The sequence below is a fragment of the Plectrocnemia conspersa genome, unplaced genomic scaffold, assembly GCF_051122295.1.
Source record: "Plectrocnemia conspersa isolate PC_06_02 unplaced genomic scaffold, ASM5112229v1 ptg000012l, whole genome shotgun sequence".
In the NCBI taxonomy this organism is placed as follows: domain Eukaryota; kingdom Metazoa; phylum Arthropoda; class Insecta; order Trichoptera; family Polycentropodidae; genus Plectrocnemia; species Plectrocnemia conspersa.
In genome coordinates this window covers 14,996,525-15,013,146 of record NW_028277176.1, presented here as the reverse complement: position 1 = coordinate 15,013,146, position 16,622 = coordinate 14,996,525, and the positions used below count along the sequence as shown (strand labels likewise).

The 16,622-nt window shown below is 29.8% G+C and overlaps 2 protein-coding genes across 4 annotated transcripts; one reads left to right on the top strand and one right to left on the bottom strand.

The window, feature by feature from the left end:
* Positions 1 to 801: 801 nt before the first annotated feature.
* Positions 802 to 15,966, bottom strand: LOC148228347 (calcium uptake protein 1 homolog, mitochondrial-like). 3 transcript variants are annotated; one of them, XM_088199795.1, is made up of 12 exons: positions 15,827 to 15,966; positions 15,668 to 15,747; positions 15,250 to 15,478; positions 14,765 to 14,900; positions 14,399 to 14,558; positions 12,239 to 12,276; positions 7,704 to 7,818; positions 2,345 to 2,505; positions 2,135 to 2,270; positions 1,963 to 2,068; positions 1,678 to 1,895; positions 802 to 1,600 (listed from the first exon to the last, which is right to left on the bottom strand). In XM_088199795.1, exons 3-12 carry the CDS (start codon positions 15,474 to 15,476, stop codon positions 1,446 to 1,448), a joined length of 1,452 nt encoding a protein of 483 aa, XP_088055921.1. In that variant the 5' UTR covers positions 15,477 to 15,478; positions 15,668 to 15,747; positions 15,827 to 15,966; the 3' UTR covers positions 802 to 1,445. The 3 variants fall into 3 exon arrangements, with proteins under 3 accessions (XP_088055921.1, XP_088055923.1, XP_088055922.1); XM_088199797.1 differs by lacking the exon at positions 14,399 to 14,558 and adding an exon at positions 12,453 to 12,612; XM_088199796.1 differs by lacking the exon at positions 15,668 to 15,747 and having other exon boundaries at positions 15,827 to 15,931.
* LOC148228348 (carbohydrate sulfotransferase 11-like) lies at positions 3,754 to 6,165 on the top strand. Its single transcript, XM_088199799.1, has 3 exons — positions 3,754 to 4,347; positions 4,591 to 4,852; positions 4,926 to 6,165. Exons 1-3 carry the CDS (start codon positions 4,117 to 4,119, stop codon positions 5,675 to 5,677), a joined length of 1,245 nt encoding a protein of 414 aa, XP_088055925.1. The 5' UTR covers positions 3,754 to 4,116; the 3' UTR covers positions 5,678 to 6,165.
* Positions 15,967 to 16,622: the final 656 nt, after the last annotated feature.

The window sequence follows — 16,622 nt, the reverse complement described above, 5'->3', positions numbered from 1 at the left end:
CGAATAAAAAAATTGTCTGAATTTTTAAAATATTTGAGTTATACTAAAATTTTACACACATCACTTTTTTAGCTCTGAAGTCGGATGATATGTCTTGGTTCGGGTTTTTTTTTATGATCTAGAAACCATATGTATATCTCGTTAGTTGTGCATACAACGGAAAAAATATGAATTATTTTCTATTCTGACAAACCTTAATATCTCTTCAACTACTAATGCGGCAAAAATATCATTTCTTTTTTGCTGTTGCCATTGTTTCACAAAATTAAGTTGTTTTTAAATCTTTTGAATATATAGTCAAATTGTTAAGAATGAAAAAAAATAATGAATTTCATAGCTCTGGTCTAAGTGTAAGCATTAGTTAAAAATTTGCATACTAATAGAAAAAGATTAAATTTAAAACTAAAATTTTGAAATTCATGCAAATAAATTTTCACAGTAATTTACACGCTAATGAATATAACAAGGAAAACTGCAAAATTATAATTGACAAGATCATCAATCACAGCATTATATGGATGTTCATCATAATTAAAACTATATTAAATTCTAAATCTTTTTTGCTAATCTAAACATTATTATGAAATGGTGACGTTTAAAATTCATTTTGATATACCTTATCTTTTACCAAAGATCAATAACAAGTATACAATAATATTTATGTTTATAAATCGTTGTGTGAATTACATTCTCACCTTTATTTAACATTGAAGGTCAATACAGATTACACTTGACTGACTTCTTCTAATAAAATAGAAATCAATATAGGTTGACCGAGGTATAAAATAAAAATAAACAATGTTTATTCAATATTTTAATGCATAGTATCACAAAGATAAAAGCTTAAAAAAACTTTATATAACTGCAAAAATAAATAGTTTAATACAAGATTGACTCTTATAGTATTACATGAAAAAATCAAACTAACGATCTTAATTATATACATCATTTTAAAGATACGTATATTGCATTGCGAATATCGAACAATTTTAATCAAATACATATTTTATAATATCAACACTTCATATAAAATATAGGAATATAAATTATATGACACATATTTTTTAATTAAATTAAGAAAACAAAGTTAAAATGCATAAGGAAAGTACATATGTAGAATATGTAGAATAATCAAAAGGCAATCTTAGATTTAAGTGTGCAATTTGGCTAAATTGAAGATACTTTAGATTTTTTAAATACATTTGGAATATGATAAGAGTGTTCACCATTTATTTTTTAGATAAAAATCTGATTAAATATTACTAAGTAGTATAATCTCATTTAAGGGAAAAAATATCAAATGTTTTTAAAAGTTGTCTTTTCTGTACTTTTTCTAATTATATAGATAAAATTTCGTTAATGGCAAACGTTTTAAATAAATTAGTTAGAAAAATAAATTAAATTAAAAAAATAAATAATGTCATGTAACAATTTAGTAAATTAATTTAAAAATCAAGGAGCGCTGGTTTCGTATCTTTAGCGCATTTCATGATGGAGTGAATCAATTTTACAAATCCGGTATCCTTAGGTTTCTCCAAGCCTCTCAACAGGCGATTTTTCATCACAGCTACAAATTCCCTGTTGCTCAACTGTCCATCCACTGTAAAATAATAATATATTATATTACATTGATACTTGATACATAAACCTATTTTTAATTTAAAGGCAAAGACATACTATTTTCATCGAATATTGTAAAGACAACATTGATCACGTGAGGGCTGAGATCAACATGGGCCACAGTTTTAGCGACGTGCTTCAAAGTCGGCTGGTCGATGGAAGCGCCGGCGATATGATAAAACGTGAGAGCTGTGTCAACATCGTTAATGTTATTCAAAAAGTGGAAGAACTTCAAATAATCATCTCTAGATATTCCAATGCCGTGATCTCGGAAACTAAAAAAAAAATACAATATTGAGTTATATGTTTATCATATGATTAACACTAATAAGTTATACTAACGTTTTCTTAACTCTCTTCAGCATGCGAGTTTTTTTCTTCTGAGGATAACCGGCGTATGCTATTATAAGTTCGGCGAAATCGGCTTCGGTAATACGTCCGTTATCATCTGTAAAAATATTTGTTAAAATATCTGCTTATCTAATATAATAAAAATATAGCATAAATTAAATACCTGGATTTTTTCTCATGAATTCCAGTGAAAGAATCTCTCTCTGTAACTGCTGTTGGAAATCTAAAAATTTTTCTATTGTCAGCTTTTGCGTCATATTAGGTCCGAAAAAGTATGTCGTCAATGCAGAATTAACACCCTGAATGTTAATACAGATTTGTTATATGCACAAATATATAAATATGAAATTTGAAACATGTTAATTATATTTACCTTGAAGGTGTTACCGGTGTTGGCATGATCGCGATGTCTAGAGCCGATGCTCGTCTGCTGTCTAATGAGAGTGGCCACTTTTTCAAACTCTTCGGAATCGACATCACCGTCGCCATTTAGATCAAACATTCGAAACGCAATTTCAAAATGGCGTCTTGATGCTAAAATCATAGAAAATCAAACTGAGACATATTATAATTTATTATTTCTGAAAAGGTTAATGTGAATAATGTGATAAAATATATTCATACAGTAGTATTACAGAGATTGTATGCGTCTTGTTCCCAGTTATATTGTATCCTTTGAAACTTAACCATATATAATATTTTTTATTGAATTATTTTCTTATGCTAAGGCTCCTAGCAAAAAAACACAAGTGAAGTAATTTCAGATCATCCAAGAATTTGAAGAGTGACTAAGTTCACAATAATCACACAGACTTTCGAAGGCCATCGTTAATAATTAAAACCAAAACTAAACTACACCTAGTATTTATGATCTTCAAGACAGATGTCGAACAATTGGTACTGTATCGTACACAAAATATATTGTTAAATGAATCCTTTTATCATTATCGTATGGCCACCCGTAAGACACACTTGCTTCATTATACGGGGTTTAACAGTACGGTCATTGATCTAAATTAGTCTTCCAAATCGTCCAAGGTAACGTATAAAATACCTAACACTTGCACACATCACCCGAACTCCGAAATTAGCATATATATATACATATGTAGCAGTGGCGTGCCCTCCATACATGCGGTAGATTCAAAACGTCAACCCGCATGCTTGGTTGATCGACTATAAACACGAGCACGTGTACCGGCTGAGTCGCTTGCCATCAACCGTTCATGCGGTTGATGTTTTAAATCTACCACATGTATGGACGGCACGCCATTGATATGTAGGTGTATTGGACGCTCAATGTGAGGGATGATTGCTTCTCTCATGAGCAATTTTATGTGCCTTTCAAATGTGCATTGTTATAAATACTACATAATACAAAGGTAAATTAAATTAAACATTAAATACTTTTTATCTCGTAATTTACTATACGAAAAATGGCATAATTCTACGTGATCTAACAGTTTTATTATTAAATTTTATAAGCAATTATAATATTTTTGAGAAATTTGGTGGTAAACCTAATTAATATTTTTTGTTATGAATAAAATGTATATACATTTTAAATCTTAAGAAAAACAATATTTTATCAATATTGAAATATCTAATGGTGTCATTTTTACATCAATATCAATACTGTCATAAATAATTCTGGATTTGCTTATTGAATTTACTGGGATAAAAACATCAGAATGTTCTGTCTCTTTCATGCAAACGTGTCCCTTTCACCTGTTTAACAAAATCAATACTTTCTGACTTGCTCAGTCCGTTCTTGTCTCTGACAACAGGTATAGTTTTTGAATGATTCACAAATGAACGACTCTATACACGTCGTACTGAAAATGAAAATAATTAAAGAATGCATGGTAAATAATAGTGAAAAATGAAGAAGAGGAACAAATAAAAAGTATTCGTTGACAATCGTACGGTATAACACGAAAGAATGCAATATCAAATAATAAACAGTATAAATCAATACATAACCTAAAAATATAAAAATGTGAAGCAAACTACTGATAATTGAAAATAATAAGCAATCGAGCTAATGATATTATTTAAAAATTGTGCCAAACACTAAATAAAAAATATATCACTATATACACTAAAAAAATATTATTTTATAATTATATACACGATACAGTAAAAATGTTAGATGCGAAGTGTGTGTTCATTTACTGTATGGGAAAGATCAGGCACGTCAGTAACAAGTATATTCACTGTATGGCCAAAACGGGCACGTTCTTTCTATGGGTATTAGTGTACATGTTAATCATGAGACTGACTATATTTAAAAACAACAACAACAATGACAGCAAGAGCGATAATAATGTTAACGAAGAGAGCCTGTACAGGAGCAATGAAACTGATATATGGCAGGTAAGAAAATCTTTTGACATGCTGTATACCCAACGCGTATGGGGAGATACTTTACCTTTCTTTCGCTCGCGTGTTAAGTGATGAGAGTGAGTGAGAGATAAGGGTGTGCGGAACGCGTGTAATGCACGCCCTTATCTTTCATTCACTTTCATCGCTTAACACGTGAGCAAAAGGGAAAGTATTTCATAGTACGCACCTGCTATATACTATGTTTATGTATTTTATTTTTTATTTATTGAACAGAATAAGTGGGCGGAGCACTTTGAAGAGACTCAAGCGAATTCGGCGAAGAATTACGAAGATTACACAGAAGCCGAGATTATGTCTTTGGAGAAGGAATACGAAGATAGACGTCAGAAGTTATGGAAGACGTGCAATAAGTACAAGCTGAATAGAGGCGAACCGAATTACTGGGAGTTCTTTATCGATCCTGAGCACAGACTGGTCTGGTGCAACATTTTCAAAGCAGCCAGTTCGAGCTGGATGTATAAGTTTAATGTTTTAGGTAAGCATTGTATAGCATTAACAAATATTAATGGGTAGATCATGCATATTATAATATTAATTTAAAATTGAAGGTGGATATAAAGAAGATTTCTTGAAACGAACTAGAGAAACTCCACTGACATTGGCTAGAAAGAAATTTCCCAGGCCATCGCTCCAATATTTAGAAGCGAGTTTACCAGGATCCATATCGTTCATAACCGTCAGAGAGCCTTTCGAACGGCTGCTGTCGGCGTACAGAAACAAACTGGAGCGGTACAGGCAAAAGTACTATCGCAAAATGGGCCATGACATGATCAAACGTTACAGAAACGAGACTGAGTTCATATTCGGCAAGGTGAAAAATTACGGACCGACGTTCTTCGAGTTCGTCAAGTACATAACGGAGAACTACAAATCGAGAGGTAGCAACATGAACTTCGATGAGCATTGGGCGCCGTACTATCAGTTTTGTACGCCATGCAATGTTAATTTTACAATTATATCAAAGGTGGAGACGCTGAAACGCGACACTGAATATTTGATCTATCAAGCAGGGTTAGAGAGCATATTGTTGAAGCCGATAAAAGAGAAAAGGCTGAGGATCAAGACGATCATGAACAAAGCGAAGGACGGCAAAGACACTAGGGCTTTGCTGAAAAAGTACTTCAGGCAGCTGGACAAGAAGAACTTGGACGATCTGCTGCAAATTTACGGGATCGACTTTGAAATGTTCGGATACGATTATGGGATATATTATAATATGGTACGAACTGGCGACATTATGCAGCATTATAAAAAGTCGCATGATAAAAATGCACGCAAAATGAAATTCTCATACCTATAATTTAATCTATACAAGATCTATTTTATATATGTACGTCTATTAAAAAAAACCATATAGTATTTTAAGTCGTTAGGTTGAATGTCTTTAAAAATGCAAGAAATTCACATACAAATATTGATGTCGCTCACAAAAAATCTTAATGTTGTGTCAATTTAGAATATTATATAATAATAGTGATAAAAATTGGTGTCTCAAATTAGAAAAACTATTGTCCTATTCACACGGTTCTATATTTTATTTACTTTTTTACGCTCTCTCTATCTATATAAAAGTGATTTGCATTCAATGTATGAAAAATGTGATATTAACTTCCAAAAATCTATGTATTGTTATAAAATGTATTTAATATATTTTACATTATAAATTCTTTGTGAAAAAAGAATCAAATATAAAATCTATTCTGGATGTTTTAATATATACTTTTTTAATTGCTCTTATGAATATTTTATACAAATTAAATTGCAAGCAATAAATGTATATTAAATAAACGTGTCTTATTATTTAATAACTAAATAACATTTAGAGATAATATTAAATTAACACTAGATTTACGGAACCATTCAAATTTCTGATTTATATCACAGTATTTTTTACGACTTTTTATATTTGAACAATGCATACATATTAACATTATTTTTATTTTCGAAAACTTCTTATTTTTGAAAATCTGGCCACTAAATACTTATTTTTAATGACACCCGTCAAATTTACAGGTTTATATACCTAGTGTTAAACATAAGCCATTTAAACAAAAAAAAAACATTTACGAATAATTAAAAAATAATCTGTCTATTTTATTACACAATAACATCGTTCTGTCCTGTAATTGGTCGGTCGCCATGAGGAATGTACTGGTATGTGTAAGTACACAGGGTACGTGACTCTATATTAATAATAAGAATTGGTGACGTCTATATTAATAATCATTAATTTATTACCGCAGCTAGTGCTGGTTTTTTAATAATAGAGCATTTTTTTATGAATAAAAATTTGAGTGCCGTTACCGGGGGGCTCGAAGTTGCAACTTCAGAGTTACTAGTCTGAGACGTTACAGACTACGTCATTTCGTCCTTATTATAATCTTTGCTTTGCTCTGTTTTTTGATTAAAAAATGTTTTATTTTTTCTAATTCAGCCCTATCCTCAGCGACAACGTAAATTCTGCGCGCATTTATTACGACTTAGAAGAATTATATATAAGATGCACACTCGTGAGAAAAAATGACATGCATAAGACTCCTGAAGATCTCAACACAGGATCCTTCAGCTGCTGATGGAAGGAAAAATAATAGGCATGTGTTCTATAAAAAGGTAAAACCTATTCTAGGAACATTAACATAAATGTTTATAGAAATGTATTTAAAAAATGCGGATAATACAGGCGTAAAGCACAAAAAATATTATTATGCTATAGTTAATGTGAAACTTTAAAAATAGATCTCATTTACGATAAATCTGAGTATGTATACAATACGAAATTTTTACAGAACACCCAGCTGCAAATTTGTATTATTTTGTCTTTTCAGATATAAATTTAAATAGTTATCCAAGTATTTATTACAAATAACTTCAGAAATTAAATTACTTGATTCAAGAAAAGCCTGTAGTGGTGGCGTGGTAATTCTACTCAATTGACTAGGTAATGGAAAAAGAGGATATTGAGAGTAATCCAGTTGAGTTTTTAAATTACATTATCACAAGTGGATTAACATTGCATAAACTAACCATTAAAGTTGGTAGTCTTATTACGCTGCAGAGAACTTCTGATTCGTCAAAACTGTGCAATGGAATATGATGTTAATTGAAAAATAAACTATAATGAAGGTAAAAATAGAGAAAATGTAATGGATAACTATTGTCATCCACAGGGTTTTTTGTATCACAAAAGTACAACATAAGATTAATGCTTTTCTCAGTTTAACATCGCAATACCGTGAGCAAGTTTTGAAGAAAATAAAATGGGGTCGAAGTTGGGTAAAAATGCTATGTATTTATATACATATGATAAATATTAAAATTATACTTACTCGATAAGACGGTCAACAAGAATATGTAGTCAGAGAAAGTGATCAATCCAGCCGATCCGAGTGTATAGAATATCGAATCCCCATCTAACGCCAGATCCAATCTATTGTGGACGTTCTAAAATTGCAGCAAAAAACCCATATTAGTAATGCCTCAAATGCAAGCCACCACCATTCGCGCCAAGAAAATATTATTAGGTATAGTATATAAAAACTAATAAAACTGAAATTATTAATTATTTGCCTAACTTAAAGACTTCATTTCAATAATTAGAAAAAAAGCCCGCTTGCATTTAAAACGCTATAAACCAACGTGAATATAAAAGTTATATTTATATTCGTCTAAGCACAAATTAAGCATTGAAGCAAAAACTTATGCATTTTTTGCTATGTCTTATTTTTTATATATTTAATTAGTTCTAAGCCCTATTGAAACCGAAAAAAACTGTTTCACACTCGCTTCCTAATCTAATGATTCATTACATAATACATAATTCATATATTAATTCAATACACCTAAATATCATTTTAATATTATATAGATAAACCTACGGTCAAGATGCTTTTATTTATAGATAAAGATAAATTTAAAATTGTACAATAAAAATACTAAAAATTTATAATGCATGCAAGATCCGTGTATTGTATTAAATTGTTGGAATAATTGCCGGAATATTGTGTATATTATTATTATTATGAAAATATATAAAAAAATATAATATTGAAGAATTTAAATGTCAGAATTATTATTATTAAGATTGAGTCTTGAACTAATTTAGTATTCTGAACTCAACAAGTAAATGTACAGTTAAAGAGTGTATTATCAGTAATTAAAAAAGTAATACCTCATTATCTCGTAGACAGTATTTCATCTCGCCAATCTCTTTTTTTTGATAACGTATCTACTATAAACAAGTATGAGCTGATAGTTAGAGATAAGCATAATTTTACTATTAAACCCAGTAAATATAGTAAAATTATCTTCACTATATATTATTTATGCTGAAGCTTTCTACTGCATATAATATATATAATAAACAACCATTTTTTATATTGAAAATAAATACATATTGGTGAGATGTTAGTTCCAAATTGTTTATTTAGGTAAATATATGCCATAAAAACACCAAATAGTGGCTGAAGACCCATGCCACAAATTAAGAAATAAAAAATATTTTGGAACGTTTTTTTATTATAAAACTGTCACTCAAGACTCAACCCGATAGTTAATCCCAAGAATTATTTTTATTATAATAGTAAGAAGTGTACGGAGTGTAAACCAATTATTTTGTAATATTTTCAATTAGTTTATATTTTTTAAATTCTTAATAACACGTTGACCCAAACAAAAACTGACGTTTTAAGCTATGTATAAAAAAAACACTAAAAGTTTATTCAATGAGACATGGCATCATTTGAAAAAAGTAGCTTTGAAATGTTACGAAAATATTATGTGAAACCTCATTTGTATTGTGAGATATAAGCATTCAAAAATCAGTTTAAGTTTTCTGTGCCATCAAGTATGTTTTAGTAATATAATTTGGTTTCTCACTGTCTTTTAACATAATAAAATATAAATATTATTGTCGAGGAATATAATATAAACCAATTTTATTACAGCTCATTAGTGTTGGTTAATTAATTTATAATAATATTAGAACGAGGCAAATAAACATTCTTAATATATAATGTTCTTTTTGCTCACATAATCCATTCTAATTTTTAAATACCAGATGAATTATTATGATGTTATATTATATGAATAAATTCCACATAGGTTCTTGAAGTTATATTTATAAAAAAATGATCATAAATCAATGACGATAAGTGATAACCAACACTGGTTCGGTTTAAATACGATAATTAAATCATCAAAATTATTAATTAAACGTAAAATATTATAAATTGTAAGTATTGTTAAATATGGTTCTTATTTCTTTGTAATAGTGTATATATGTTCAAAAACTATATATTTAATACAAATAATCATCTACTTAACAAAGTGTATCCGAAGAAATTTATATATATATTGTATATATATATATATATATATACATACATACATACATACATATATATAACATGACACCGCCACAAATATAAAAGTGTGATTAATAGGAAAGTAGAAGAAAGGTGATTAAGAAGGAAAGTATACATATGTATTAATAGTATAATATAATTATTAAAATAATAAAGAAACAAAGCGATAAATGCCACAGATATGTAATAAGTTAGTGCGTTATATATATATTATATATATAAAAAAAGTTCATAAACGAAAACAAAGCGTACAAGTCTGGCCAAAAATTTGATAAATGCTCAAATTAAAAACAAATTGTAAAAGAGATCTTAGTACCTCGTTGAAGTTCTGTAAAGAAATAAGAGAGAGAAATATATATAGTTGCCGTCATACATTAACAGTGAATAGAGGGATGTATGCCCGTTGCAGTGTCGGTTATATAATGAATATATGAACCTATCTTAAAAGCCAATCAAACCAATTAAAATACTTTGATATTGATAGATTTGTATATTTAATCAAAATAAAATAAAATGGTAAAATTCAATTCATAGAAGCATAACTTCATTTTTATCTTATATAGAATACAAGATATTGCAGTTTCACGTCGCAACTTACAGAAAATTTTAATACAATCTAATCAATCATAAACAAGAGACCCCTTATTTGGAAAAGTAGATAAATATACTATGATTTTCAAGGTTTTTCTACTCTTAGGACTTGAAAATGGCAATTAAGAATTGCTTGCATCAGTTTAAAAATAAAATGTTATAATTATGAACGGCCAGTGTAATGATTAAATTTAATAATAATTTTAATACTGGTTGAAAATAAGGTTACAGTATTTTACTATTTATCTAAAGGTACATCATTGTTTCTTTTAAGCTACTATATTCTTAACAATAGGTTTACGGGTATACCTATTTTCAATGACACCCGTCAATTTGATGGGTGTAGTGACCAGATTTTAAAAAACAAGAAGTTTCCGAGAATAAAAATAATGTTAATATATTTGCATTGTTTAAATATAAAAAGTCGTAAAAAACCCAGAAAAAATACTGTCTGAAACAAATCAAATCAGAAACCTGGCAATTTGATGGGTAAATCTAGTGTTAAATATTTAGAACTTGTTGTTGGGTTTAATGGTATGAAGCAATTAAGCTGGAAAAGAAGATAAATATGGGAGACTAATTTTGCGATGTCTTTGTTTTTTCAAGTCATAACATGATAAAGAAAAGGAGAGAAAATGGGAAGAGTTTCTAGATGAGGTTGTTTTTTTTAACATATTCCATGAGAGAGGAAAATTAGATGTAGTCAGAAACTTAGAACAAAGAAAAGAAAGATCCGGCAGATAGGGATTGCAACTAAACCAATGTGAAGGATCTTCAAGTGTCGCAAAAGGTCAGACGCATAGGAAATATGTAGAATAATTTCTATCCTTTCTAATGTGACTAAAATAATTCAGAAGTTAAGAATCTAAGATTTTTTAAATTCGACAATTACAGTGTTAACCCTTTGGTTGCCGAAATTCGATATATCAGCTTTCGCCACTTTGGCGAGAATTGCCAGATCTGATATCATCATTGAAGAAAGAATCAAACACATTAAGGGTATTTGCTTCAGGGGTTAATAATAAGTTTTGAACATATAACTAGAACTAACTTCATTTGTAATAAAACGAACATTCGAAATATCAGTGGCGATACAGAAACTCATTACCAAATTGAAGAAATACACTTTGTTTTTATCTGTCTGGGTTTGATATAACTTTTCTTGGGACAAGTCTCCATTTGAAGTAACATACAATTTTAAAATGCATTGAAAATACCGTTTTTTTAGATGCTCTATATTTAAAAATATATATAAATATGTATGATATTGATACTTCTTTATAATGAATTATTATGAATATCAAAAAAACAATATTATCTTTAGTATGTAAATAATTTTTGGTAGTTAATCACATTGGCTCACGATAGGTTCATATAAAAACGAAAAAATTACAAGGAAAAAATGAAAAATACAATCGATTATTGGGTCAAAATATTGTTTGATGTTATAAAATGATTATTCGTATTACGAGGACAGTGCGACTGGCATGGAAATTACGGACACCTACAGGCAAAACATATAGACATTAAATGTAAACAAATTAACAAATCAAGATGGTGCTTATATAATACACACATAGTATATAATATAGTCAAGTATACAAGACTGACAGATTCATACATGTATGTATAAAGATGAACTCGGTTATCACAAGAATGGTTATAGTGGTTTAGTGATATAAATAAAACGATAAATAAAAATGTTCTTCCACAACCTGCTTCTCTATTTAACACTAAAAATAATACAAATGAAATATTTTTTCGACCAGATATGAAAGCTATGTTTATATAGTACGGGAATCACCTCCTCGATTAACTTACTATAGCCATCTTCATGAGAGCCGTGTTCACCTGTACATACATGAGATTATTAAAATATTATGCATATTTATATGAACAATACTCACTTTTGGATCGTATCTTTTATATTGGTCAAGTCCGAGACCTGCATACAAAAATAAATAATTACTCAACGATCGCCAGAATATGTCGTATATAGATTCATTAGTGCAATTAGCGAGTTAAGCATATTATGTACACATTCTTTTAGTATCGATGTTTATGTATATGTTTATGGTGTGATCTTCAGTGATTGAGTGATTGTAATATTTTTTAATTTACCATCAGGTTGTTTTATGCCGGGCGTCATCGATCTCAAAAAATCGTCAGGCGTCATAAACACTTCGTGCTGATCGTGATGCTGCGTTTGCATCGTTGCAAAATATCGAAAGACTTTATCCGGAGTCGAATAGTGTCTCATTCTATTTTCGTATTCCATAATCTACCATCACCGTTTAATTTTAATATCACACGAGCCAGGGAAAGCATGCCAGAAACAATAATAAACTAATTAAGATTATTTACACACACAAAACACAAAATTAACAGCATGTTTTATGAATTATTACAACTCTGATTTTCAATTTACATTCATCATGCCTTACTTATTACATTATATTAAATCCATTAAGGAATTCATATACATTACATTTTTTTTAATTATAGTAATTCCCTGCTAGAATATTACATTAACCACTTAATGCTAGGGATTTTTTACAAAGAGGGTTTCAAAAAACATCCGTTTTTTTGTATTTTAAGTTTATACACTTTGAAATATAACAATTAAAACATATTTTAACCGCCTTACCCATACGAACGTACGTGATACGTTCGTATGGGTATTATAAAAAATATTCGGTGACATCTTTTGTCGAGAACCTCTTACTTGCAAAGGATACAAAAAAGAATCATAAATGAGTCTATTGCTAATTTTTTTTCTGTTATATTGTAAACAAGTATTGTTATTGTGAAATCTAATGAAAAAAAACCCAATGTATTTTTTAACTACCTTTTGAATAAAAACCCAAAGGTAGGGCGGTTAATTTAAAAAAATTAAAAATTCAATTATTATGGTAGATATTAAAGCATGGTGTGAAACATAGACCTACGTTACACTTTCTGAATGTTCAATATCCGCATCTTCATATTCACCAACACTTTCCATAAGGATCTTACTTGAAAAAAATATAAAAATTTAAATTGATAAAAAAAAAAAATTAAAAAAATACTGAATAAAAAAAATGCTTTACTCTACACTCGAATACGTGAACACAATATCATAGTTAAGCAACATAAAACGCGACCACTTTTAACTGCAGGCAAATTTACAATGAATAAAATAAAACGCGAACGACTGGCAGGCATCACACATGTTAGCAAAAAATAGAAAACTGCAAGTCGAGACAAGCGAGCGTAACTCGGGTCAGTGAAAATTGGAACACATTACGTTCAATTGGAACAAATTAGGCTTTTCTCGCTCAAGGGCATCAAGTGGTTAACACAATTTACATACATAGCTCACAACAATAACCAATTAATGCACTTTTCTTTGACATCTTATAACAATCATTAGCATTGAATATATGTTTACCTTTTGTGCATTTTGATAAATCTTTTACCGATAATGGGAATCACTGAATAATACAGCGCGAGAATAATATTGTCATATTTTATAATATCAGATAGTATGTTACATATTATATTTATATAATATATAGATCTACTATCAATATAAAATAAAATAATTTTACATATAAGTAGACAGGTATAAAAATATGATAATAATCAGTAAAGAAATTTAACTGAGTTTAAAACTAAGGCAGTATCCTACGTAAGCGAACTCGACGAGAAAATAACAAATAAAGTCGCTGCTGCTTGAAGTGTCCTACATGAGTCACGTAAGACACTTCAAGCAGCAGCGACTGTTTATTATTTTTGCGTTGAGTTTGCTTACGTAGGATGCTACGTTATATTTTGTTTTCGACCATAGTGACACATTGAGGTAACCTGTTAGGTTACGTTGGTTTTAATTTAATCTAAATAAATATAATAAACACACAGATCTAGGTGTTTATTGTATTAATGCATACAGTTTAACGACAAAGTACCCAATAAATATAAAGCAACATATCACTCTTAAGTTTCTAAATATAAGTAAATTAATACCAGTACGGTTAGTTTGTTAGTCAAGGTGCAAATTCACACAATTTTATCATAACTGTTTTTACCATCAGGTTGTTTCATTCCGGGTGTGATGGCACGAAGGAAATCGTCCGGTGTCATATACACTTCGTTAGCTTCACCGTATGACAATTTGACCGTAGCAAAATAACGAAAAATCTTGTCTGGCGTTGAGTATGATCGCATTCTATTTTCATACTCAATTATCTGTAGTTTTAATAAATTATTTACCTAATAGTTTTTTTCACGCTAAAGTTTTGCTGTATAAGTCATGTCACATAGCAATATATAATTTGAAACCAGCTCATAAAAGATATGTAATACAATATTTTATGTATTTTTCTGGAGCAAACGTGATATAATTTATACAGCAAAAGACTTAATAAATTAATTTTCAATTTACATGAATATACCTTTCTATCGCGAAAACCAACTTTTTCTCGGCGGTGTTTTTTCTTTTTAGCATCTTGCTCTTCGGCGTCACTATCCGAATCAGATTCCATAATTTGTTCAGCTGCATTGACTGGCGGTAAAAATTTCGACCTTACACTAAAACCAAGATAATATACAGTTTAAATATATAATTATGTAATAGTTTAGGTTGTACCATATCAACTTGCATTGAACAAATCTGTAACTGAGAATTGAAATGCAATATTTTTAACCATTAGTCTTTAACACTAGATTTACGGCACCCGTTAAATTGACTGGTTTCTGATTTGATTTGTTTCGCAAAATGCATTAAGCACATGTCTCATACATTTAAAGACAATTTAAGAAAATAGTACCCGATCAATTTCAAATAGCCTAACCGGTAAAATATTGTACAAAACTTTTCTCTATTGCTAACCGATTGAAATTCAACAAGTTGATCTAGTACAACACAATATATACAAACCTTTCAAAGCTGTACAAAATTCCCACAGTCGACGCCGCAATTGCGGCGCAACAAGCTTTTATGAAATATGTATCCCTATTATACGCATCATAAGTGTGTTGTCGTCTCGACGATTCTTCATTGCCGAGGCGCAACGCGTACAACAAGGGTCTCTTCGTTTGAGGCCATCGTGCGTACGTATTTACTTGACGGCATAAACATGGCAAAATTTTTACATTCGACCACATGCCTGATAAAATAAATCTATCGTTATTACGCATTCAATAACATATATAATATAACGTAAACAGGAAATTCAGCTAATTAAGCAATAACACTGATTAGTAAACATAACCTAAAAAACGTCAAACTCTTACATTAACTGAATTTCCAATTAATTAAGCAAAATTGTTTCAAGCGTCATTGTTTGACTCCTCACCTATTGTTTGGTGAATTAAGAGTATATTTTAACAATTCATAGATGCGAACTGTCAATATTGTGCAAACGGACGTCAACCACTATAATAAAATGTTATACATATAAGAGATCTTAGATTTGCAACAGCGATCGGCGTGCGGATAGCATAGTTATACTTACTCGAAGGTCAATCGTGAGCCGGATTTAGGCCAAGGTAACAATTTACCGTCAATAGGTAAAACCGAAGATTGACATTAGATAACCCAACTGACCACCACAAACGAGAACTGCAATATAAATCGCCTTAACATGCGATTTTTCGGCCATATCTGATTTTGAGGTTTTATAAAAATATTCATTATTTGCAACATGAATAATTATTATATTATAGAGAAATTACAATAACATGTTCATTATTTAAAAATTAAATAAATTAAAGCAGATTATAATTTCATAAAATAAAATTTATTTATTCAAATATAAATTATAGTTATTATTAAGAGGACCAGGAACTCCACCATTATTTTCAGATCGTCGAGTTTTAGTTAGTCTGTATCTATACGTGGTGGAAGAAACATGTTGTTAGATATTTTAGTAGAACTGTTTGTTGACTTGACCCGAAGTCGACAAACATATGCGTAACTGCAGGTAATTTTTTTTCGACGAAGAACTAAAGGCATTCAAGGCTATGGAAGTAAATGACAAAATTTATGAACAAGTTCTAAAGGTCAACAGATGTCAATTCTAGTTTCCAAAATTCAAATAAGGTAATCGGAGCTAGAAGGACCTTCCTTGAAGTAGACAAAGGTCGGATTTTGATGAAGACAAATTAAAATATCTGGATAATTCTGATCCTCTTAAAACCATTGATGAATTAAGCTAGAAACTCCAATCATCCTGATATACAGTGCAGTTTTGTTTGAAAAAATCAGGAAAGTGAATAGAATATGTATTTTAATACCTTACGAATTATCCC